At 32.7% G+C, this 9,701-nt stretch overlaps 2 protein-coding genes across 2 annotated transcripts; one reads left to right on the top strand and one right to left on the bottom strand.

Moving 5' to 3' along the window:
- Positions 1-872: 872 nt before the first annotated feature.
- Positions 873-3,233, top strand: LOC111677842. Its single transcript, XM_023439040.2, has one exon. It carries the CDS (start codon positions 1,001-1,003, stop codon positions 3,014-3,016), a length of 2,016 nt encoding a protein of 671 aa, XP_023294808.2. The 5' UTR covers positions 873-1,000; the 3' UTR covers positions 3,017-3,233.
- On the bottom strand, positions 3,084-5,105 carry LOC111677843. Its single transcript, XM_023439041.2, has 3 exons — positions 3,922-5,105; positions 3,718-3,851; positions 3,084-3,654 (listed from the first exon to the last, which is right to left on the bottom strand). Exons 1-3 carry the CDS (start codon positions 4,920-4,922, stop codon positions 3,452-3,454), a joined length of 1,338 nt encoding a protein of 445 aa, XP_023294809.2. The 5' UTR covers positions 4,923-5,105; the 3' UTR covers positions 3,084-3,451.
- Positions 5,106-9,701: the final 4,596 nt, after the last annotated feature.

Consider the following 9,701-nt stretch of genomic DNA (forward strand, 5'->3'; position numbering starts at 1 on the left):
GGGCATGGCCGACCATATAATACCCTACACCATGAGTATATTTTTAAAATTTTTACTTTTTATAAAATTTTTATTTTTTATAAAGAAAGTTTTATGTTGAATATTACCAATAATTCCAAAATATTTAAGCAATTTATTGATAAAAAACTAAAATTTCTAAATGAGGCTTTATATAGGTCAAATATGGGCCGATCCTCGGTTAATTTGGGAAAAGGATATATTTCTAAATAACAGTTAGTTTTGTTGAGTTTCATTGCGATACAAATGGTTACAAGTCAATTTTAGACGTTTAAGTCATTTTTTGAAGGGGGGTTTGTATGGGGGCTAGGGTCAAATATAGGCCGATCCTTGCGAAAATCTGCAGCGTCATTTATACTTATATAAAACTTATTTGTGCTAATTTTTAAAGAGATAGCAGAATATTTGACGTAATTATGGCATAAAAAGTTCAAATTGGGAGGTACGGTTGTATGGGGGCTAGGTGAAATAATGGACTGATTTCAACCATTTTCAATAGGCTTCGTCCCTGTGCCAAAAAACATGCTTGGTCCAAATTTCATCAAATTATCTTGAAAATTGCGGCCTGTACCTTGCGCACAAGGTTTACATGGACAGCCAGCCAGCCGGACAGACGGACGGACATGTCTTAATCGACTCAAAAAATGATTCTGAATCGATCGGTATACTTTAAGGTGGGTATTGGACCAATATTTTTGTATGTTACAAACATCAGCACAAATTTATAACACCCTCCCCACTATAGTGGTGTAGGGTATAAAACTGGTGCGTTTAAACGCTCATTTAAAAACCTCTTAATTTATTAAAAAATGTCTCATTTAGCAGCACCGGCCATTGTTTACATTCAACAACATTAACCCGTTTAAAACAACTGTTACGATTTTGTTTATCGATATTTTAACCCTACTATCTACATACAAACATAAAACGTAACAAAAAAGTACCACCAGCATTTTATAAACATATAAAGAAATAATCTATAATGAGTTTTACCATCGATGATTCTATATTGGCCAATATAAAGACACAACAAGATAGCGAAGATGATGATGATGCTGGCACCTCATCAGACCATCGGCTAGCTGGTGAGACTTTTATGGAGGTAATGGGAGGTTTTGGTGGAAATATTAGTGATGCCAATGTCAGCTATGAAGAACGTATCGAAGATCCTCTACAGGAGGAAGAGGATGAAAAAGAAATTGAATTGAAAGAATTTCCTTGGCAATGTATAGAGAATGATTTTCTAAAACCTTATTTGTACGATGAACAAGAAACGCCGCAGTTGGAGGTTAAAGTGGGACGTAGTAAAAAAGCAAAATTGGAAGCGGAATTAAGAGCGCCCAATGGTCAAGTATGGAGTAAAGTGCCTTTGGCACCACCCATAGCTGATGATTTGCCAGAATTTATGGCTGCAGGTAAGGGTCCGGCCAAAAGTGTTACAAATCCTTTGGAAGCTTGGCATTTATTGATAGATGTCTCTATGCTGAATATAATTGTTAAAAGCACGAATGAGGTTATTAAGGCCACCAAGAAGAAAGAGCCCCATCAGAAAAGATTGACAGATTTAACAGAATTACGCGCCTGGTTGGGTTTAAACTATTTGTGTGGCGTTTTGCGTAATTCCATACAACCCGGACCCGTTGAAGAGCTTTGGACTTTGGAACTGGGTAATGCTATATTTCGAGCCACCATGTCCTTTAAACGCTTCGAGTTTTTATCTCAATGTATACGTTGTGCTGATCAGCAGTCTTTGGCTGCTGCACCCACAGCCTTAGATGAAATTGCCAACTTTTGGGAAAAGTTGGTTATAAATTGTAGATCTTATTATGCTCCTAGCGGTTTCTGTACGATCGATGAGCATATATTAGACTTGTCACAATTGGAAGAAAATCCCTTTAATCATGTTTTACCTCAGCAATTGGGATTAATAGGTTTGCGCTTGATTACCATGTGTGATGCTAAAACTATGTATATTTGCAATGCTTTAGTAGCAAATGAAGTGCAACCACTGGATGAGGAAGTATATCAATTAGTTAGTGACATAAAGGGCACACGACGCTGTCTTTGTATAAATGATCGTTTTACAAATATGTCTTTAATGCAAAAACTTAAACAAAATCAACTACAGGTGGTGGGAGCACTTTCCGCTGAAGCTAAGGAGATTCCCGTTGAATTGTATAATGCTGCTCAAGTGCCTCAGGTGTGGTATGCCAAAGATGACTGTACTTTGGTAGCGGGTTTAAGTGATACAGTCATTCCCTCGGGTTGTTTAGTAACTAATGGACTGTCTACACGTATCGATTCAGCTAAACTGTACCAGACAATAGGACCTACTAATCAAAATGCTTATCAATGCATGCGTGTCTTTGGTACACATAATGGAGGTGTAAATAAAAACCAACGTTGGAGTTTGGAATATCTGTTTTTCATGCTAGATGTGGCAGCATATAATTCCTGGACTTTATATCGTCTGTCGGAGAATGGCGATGCTGGCATAGAACAACGTGATTTTCAACGTCAACTGGGACTCTACCTAACGCAACATCAACTTAAACAGCGCATTCATTTGAATATAAAACTTCCACTGCCACTTAAATTGCAAATTGCCGAGATATTAGGGGAAAATGTAGAGGCTTTACTAAATGGTGCCTCCAAAAAAGCTACTGAAGCAGCAAAACTAGGATCAATATCGAAAGAAAAGGCTTTAGTGCCCGATGGCATAGTATTGCAATCACGCGAAAATGATACTCGTAGACGTTGCAGAGGTTGCAAAAGCCGCAATGGTTCCAAGACAAAAACACGTTGCCAACAATGTTTGCAGCCCTACTGCATGCGTCATCTAATAAGTCGCTGTGAAACATGCTCAGGTTATGAAATACTGGACGAATCATTACAGCAGGACGATACAAATGAACAAACGAAACGGCAGCAAAAAGATCAGGCAGATACCTCTCAGCTAGAGGACGAAGAAGGCCAAGCTGATGAAGTTGATCTTTAGAGAGGAACAAGTTTTAAATTTTCACATAGTAACGCATAAAATATTATTTTCGATTAAAACTATATAATTTAAATAAACTTGCATTTTTTTATTTAATAATTTTACGGGATTTAATAATAAAACATTGCTTCAACGTCAGTAAAAATAATTCATTCTAACTATTAGAACACAACGTAACAGTTTACAATAAATTTTGTGCTTACACGTATTAATTAAATGATTGATTGATTGTTTTTCAGTACTAAGTTTTATCCATTGGAGGGATATGATTTACTTCATAACGACTAGATCAAATTTTAAGAAATGATCGTAAATCATTTGATTTTTTAAACAAAACTTAAGGATTATTAATGAAAATACACTAATTATAAAGAAAACTTATTAATGGTGCCGTAAAAAGTTGTTAAAAATAATTTAAACATCCATAATGAATCCTTAAAATTTATACTGAAATTCTTTTTGTGGTTTTTGAGCAGATTTATTACGCACAACTGGGCCATTGCCAAAATCTTTGTTGTCGTCATTTTGATTGAGAAACAAACTGAGGAACTGTTCATTTTGTACTTCATTTAATGGCATTTCCAATTCACTGCATGACTTGATTATTTCAGCACATGCTCGCAGATCTTTGCGATTATCTGTAAACGAAAGAAAAAATATATATTAAAAATTATCGTAGAAAAGCATTGTTAATTAATTACATTGATAGTTGAATAATAAACTCAGACAGTTGGAGCAAGCTTCACGTTGTTTATATTGTAAAAATACTTCGATAAGACGATGGACCGCATCGACATTATTACGGCTAAGAAAAGATGCGCACAAGGAACTGGATCTAAAAAGAAAATTTGATTTGTTAAATTAAATTAAGTTCATTTTGTGTTCTGGAATTCACAATAATTTACCTCTTTGCCACCAACTGCTGTAATTCTTCATAATGTTCGAACAAATCTGCTGCCGACTTTTGATCACAAAACCAATCACTTACAAAACATTGCTTCCACACACAGGCAACAACGAAAATATCCTTGTTAGTATTGTATATAGATCTAGCCACTTCCATTAACGACACTAAAACTGCTTCACTTTTTTGTGCCAAAGTTTCTTCGGCTATGGTGCGAAAAGCAGCTCTCATCATACGTTTACCATCTTCGGTAACAGCCCCGGACTCGTAGCCACGATGCAGAGTCATCAGAGCAATTTCAGCACCACCACTGCGCCACATAGCCATAGCTTTGAATGGTGCCAAATCAGCGTAAATTTTAGATAATGGATGGCTTTGTTTTTTGCAAATCTCAGCAAATGATTCGATTTGCTGGATACGTGACAAACTCGAAAGATACTTGAGACACGATATTAACACTTCGTTGGAGGGCAATTGTTGCCAACGAATACATTGACGCACCAAATATAGAAAATCAACTTTGTTTTTAATTTCCAAAGTGGACATGAGCAAATTGTCAAGTTGAGCTTGTGATAAGGAACGTATATCAAGACCTAGTTCGGGCGAACGTATAGCATGTAGATCATTAATAACGGCCTTTGACATTAAACCCAAACTTTGAGTAAAGCTGTTGGTACTGTTTGCTACCGATGTTTTTGTTTGCGTTTGTTGTGGACTTGCGGTTAGAGTTGATTCACCACCAACCTCCTTCTTTTTCATTAAACTTTCTCTCAACTCTTCCCACTTTTTGCTTTTACGCTCCACCAATTCATTGGTAAAACTATCGATGGCATCGATTTGTGTAGACTTTCGTTGAACATTAGTAGACCGGCCGCTGGACTGCAAAGCAGGCCATAAAAAAGCTACACAGTTTTGAAAACGTTGCAATGCTTTTGGTGAACCAGGAGCTGCAACAGCAGCAGTGGTTGCTCCACTACTAGTTAAACGGGTAAGCATTGCCATTGTCGTTTATTCTTTGGTTGTTAGTTAATCTTATACACCTCCACTCCGCGACCACTATTTCTATAACCAATTACAGGTTTTTAAAACATATCATTTAAATTTTTTCACTACAAAGGATCTAAAAACGAAAAATAACAATTATCTGTTTTTGTCGAGTGTGGTAATCACCACAATCGATAAAAAAAACTAATATGAAAAGAATGTCATAAAATGAGAGACAATAGAAAATAACACAACAAAGTGAAATAAATAGAAAACAAACTGCCAGATTTTTTTTTATAAAAATTGGTAATACAGTGTCATTAGCAAATTATTTACTATTGTCGATAATACAGGTTAAAACGTTAATGTGTAATTTGTGTCGATTATTTGAAGAAGTTAAATTCAAAAGATTTTAAGTAGGGTTTTATAAATCGACTTTCGAATAATCGAACAATCGTATTTTTGTCTAAAAAAGTCGAAAAGTCGAAGTCGACTATTTTGTTCCAAAAAAGTCAATAACTCGACTATCGTATATGAAAAAAGTCGAAAAGTCGACCTTGTAAATAAAAGTCGGAAAGTCGTAAAGTTGGAAAAAGTCGAAAAGTCGGAAAAAGTCGAAAAAAGTCGGAAAAAGTCGAAAAATCGACTTTTAATTAAATGAAAAAAGTCGAAAAATCGACTTTTAACTAAATGCAAAAAGTCGAAAAGTCGACTTTTCATAAAATGCAAAAAGTCGAAAAGTCGACTTTTCATAAAATGCAAAAAGTCGAAAAGTCGACTTTTCATAAAATGCAAAAAGTCGAAAAGTAGACTTTTCGTTTCAACTATAGAACCCTAATGAATAAATGTCATTGTAATATTTAAGTTTCAAATATTGACATCTAGTATTGTGTTTCGCTTATTAATATTACCAAATAGCTAATAAAATAAACACATTTTTTGGAAAATAATAATATGTACATTAGGGTATAACTTTTTTTGAGAGGCAAAATACCACAGCACGGTCTCATAGCCTATAATGTCCAGATAATCAAAACTATTTTTAAAGTCAGTTTGGTGAAAAAAATTCCCGAGCCCAAGGAAGTTTTAAAATTAAAACTTTAATTGGAAACTATTATCTAAAAAATGCAATATTTTTGCGAATTTTCTCTTTAATATAATAAGGGGTTTCATTTAAACGCTTAAGTTTGCCATTTGAGCAAGTGGACAAGTTTATTCGCTTTGTCTCATTAAACCCCAGTTCAAATTTTGTTCATTTACAATATTTATAAACATTAAAAAGTTTTTTCTTTTTTTTTAATTTTTAACAAAATATATTTAAAATGTGTATATTTAAGTTCATATATTCAAAATTGAACAATAGTGAACGGATTTATTAAATGCACAATTAGTTTGCTTAAGTTTGCCAGTCTAAGGGCGGGTTTCTTACTCATCAGTTAAACTAGGCTTAACTTGCTGTTAGATTAAACTTGTAACAAAACTGTTGTCAAAAATACATACATATTTTTCTCGTTTAGGAAATACTATCGTGTTTAGTGCGGGAACATATTTCACGATCACGAAAAAAATAATTTCATATTCCTTTACATTTTTTCACGCTCTACAGCGCCTTGCAATGGTTTTTTGATACATATGCGTAAAAACTGCAAAAAGTTATCACCCTAAGGTATATATCGTCACCTGATACGCAAGCGGCACTAACTAATTAAAAATTCAAATTCGATTTTATTGTTGATTGTTGTCCAATTTCAACTATAATAACAATTGATAAATTTCCCTATTAAGCAATATGTTTATTTACAACAAATAAATCGCGTAGATAAGGCCGTTTGCGTTTTAGGCGACAACATGTATGTATGTATATTTTTTGTAATTCCTCCATATTGAATACAAAATGTCAATGAGTTGTCATCTAATAATAAGGTGTCGTGTTAGTAAAAATTGAGAATTTTTGGATAAGTTCATGAAATACACGTAAAATATTAAAAACGTTATTTAATAGACAAAATTGAAATTTGGCATAAGCACTGTATAATCTATAATTAATAATATTTCGTAATATGTTTGTCGTAGAAAGGAAAATGAATATGAGGAAATAACTGATATGAATGTTAATATTTCGATTTTGTTAGAAATTAAAATAGATATGTACGTATGTATGTATGTATGTATGTATGTATGTATGTATGTATGTATGTATGTATGTATGTATGTATGTATGTATGTATGTATGTATGTATGTATGTATGTATGTATGTATGCATTTTATGAAAAGTCGACTTTTCGACTTTTTGCATTTTATGAAAGTCGACTTTTCGACTTTTAATATTTTATAAATAGTCGACTTTTCGACTTTTTCCGACTTTTCGACTTTTTTCGACGTTTTCCGACTTATTATTATTTATTATTAATAAAAAAAATTATTTATATTTTTTCTATTTGTTGCAATTTTTTGAGTTTTTTCGACCTCTTTCTATTTTCGACTTTTTCCGACTTTTCGACTTTTTTCGACTTTTTCCGACTTTTTTCGACTCTTCCGACTTTTTTGAGTTTTTTTTCGACTTTTTCCGACTTTTTTCGACTTTTTCCGACTTATTCCGACTTTTTCCGACTTTTTCCGACTTTTCGACTTTTTTCGACTCTTTCCGACTTTTAATTACAAAGTCGACTTTTTTCATAGACGATAGTCGAGTTATCCACTTTTTTGGAACAAAATAGTCGACTTCGACTTTTTTCGACAAAAAGTCGATTGTTCGATTATTCGAAAGTCGATTTATAGAACCCTACCTTATATTTTTATTTCTGGAGATTTATGATTGTGGGTTATGTTGTGGCTAACATGTTAAGTACTTACTGTGATCCCTTGCAAGTAGGGAGTTTAGTAAAGGGAACTTCACATGATCACACTTTGCGTACGTTAAGTCAAATGAAAAAGTAAAATGAAGTCGTGGGATTTATATTTTTTACACGATTGGTATAAAACAATACCAAAATAAAATGGAAACAGCTGTTTCACTCTTTTTGTATGTGTTTACATGAAAATACAACCTTGATATAATGCGACATGCTTGTTTTTTGAATCATTTAAAAAATGAAGAAAGCCATATGACTGTAAAATATTCCATCCGTATTCTCTCTCAATGTGTGATGTTTTCATTACATATTGCGTTTAGACGATCCCATCCGTAATCTTCTACACAAAATTTTGACAGATCACATTACTTATCTGATCGTGTAAAGCCGACTTAAATAGTTTTGTTTCCGATATTTTCACTGGGTCTATTGTTAGTTATCACAAAAACAAAATTATTTGATTTATGCTTTGAGTAATGGTCACGGAACATTTTCATCATTTAAAGATTCACCCACTTTTCTTTTAAGATCGACAAAAAGCGTTTGAATCGGACTTGACTCATAAGTATTAATTACATAATTATTATTGAACTTTTTTTTTGCCGACACCCCTCACAGTCTACGGTTCTGTTCGGCTTAACATAAGGACATTCAACTTAAATTTAAATGAAACATAAAAGTCCATCTTTTAGTTTAAATTAAACGTTTTTACAAAATTTAATATATTCTATTTAATTCTCATATAATTTCAACTAAAATTGGATTAAAGTTAATTCCTCTTTAATTCAAAAACTGTATGAAAAACTTACACTTAAGGTACAATATGACAAATTTTAAGCATTAAAAGGGGAAAATATTTTAACAAAGATTTATTAAAATTCCTTCATTGTGTATTCCACAAACATGCATAATGTTTATTTTACTAGCAGCAGGTAATACTCTATGTACATATACAGTAGTGAGCAAAACGTAACAAACAAACAAACAAATAATAATAATAATAATATTATACATATATTAAGTATATTTCAAATTTATAGAATATCGACAAATCTCTGTTAGAATTCTATTTTATTAATTCTTTTTAATAGATAAATGGCTTGTTAATGTTTTATGCCCCTTACTGTAACTGACTGTTGAGAAAAATAAAACTAAACATATGAACGGAATGACGAACAAAGCATAAAGGAATAGTTTTAGTTAACAAGTATTGCACTTTTATAACAAGCGGTTGTTAATGCTGTCATCTTTGTTGTGGTTATTTTGTTAAATGTGTGTGTGTGTGTATGAGTGAGGATACATAAACTAGCTAGATGAATGACTGACCGGCCATCACATCAACGATGTGTCATATTCTACATACTAACTCTCACTGTTTTCCTGGACAGTGACGATAAAAATGTGTATGCTAGTCAAGTTTTTTGAAAAAATAAAAAGCAGATGAAATATATAGAAACAATGTTATGCGCATAATTTAAGCGCAACCATTCATAGTTGTTGTAATTTTACTGATGACAGAAATGTTTTTGTTGTCCTTGCTGTTTTAAATGCATTCTTTTCAAAAGTGGCATTCTTCTTTCGTTTTACCTGAATTTTTTAACAATACTGTTTTTGTTGCAATTTTTTATATAATAAAATGTATAAGAATAAACATAATAAAAAGGAGAACGCACAACGAATTAATGAAAGAGCTATTTATGAGAAAGTGATCAAAGTTACAATCTTCGATATTTTCTAATAAGAAAGAGTCAAGCGTTTCAAGTAAGTAACTAAATGAATTCTGTTTGCATCCTGTTAGATGATATTGTTCTAGAATGCCGGACCGGCGTGCCCACTAACGAACTAACTAATTAACTAACTAACTAACTAACTAACTAACTAACTAACTAACTAACTAACTAACTAACTAACTAACTAACTAACTAACTAACTAACTAACTAACT

The sequence above is a fragment of the Lucilia cuprina genome, chromosome 6 (assembly GCF_022045245.1).
Source record: "Lucilia cuprina isolate Lc7/37 chromosome 6, ASM2204524v1, whole genome shotgun sequence".
Classification (NCBI taxonomy): domain Eukaryota; kingdom Metazoa; phylum Arthropoda; class Insecta; order Diptera; family Calliphoridae; genus Lucilia; species Lucilia cuprina.

Bases quoted from the DNA above. Each gene is read 5' to 3' on its own strand.
- LOC111677843 (XM_023439041.2), bottom strand. From the start codon at position 4,922: ATGGCAATGCTTACCCGTTTAACTAGTAGTGGAGCAACCACTGCTGCT. The intron at 3,852-3,921 runs GTAAATTATTGT...TTTTCTTTTTAG, and splicing joins CAGCAGTTGGTGGCAAAGAG to ATCCAGTTCCTTGTGCGCAT. The intron at 3,655-3,717 runs GTAATTAATTAA...TTTCGTTTACAG, and splicing joins TTTATTATTCAACTATCAAT to ATAATCGCAAAGATCTGCGA.
- LOC111677842 (XM_023439040.2), top strand. From the start codon at position 1,001: ATGAGTTTTACCATCGATGATTCTATATTGGCCAATATAAAGACACAA.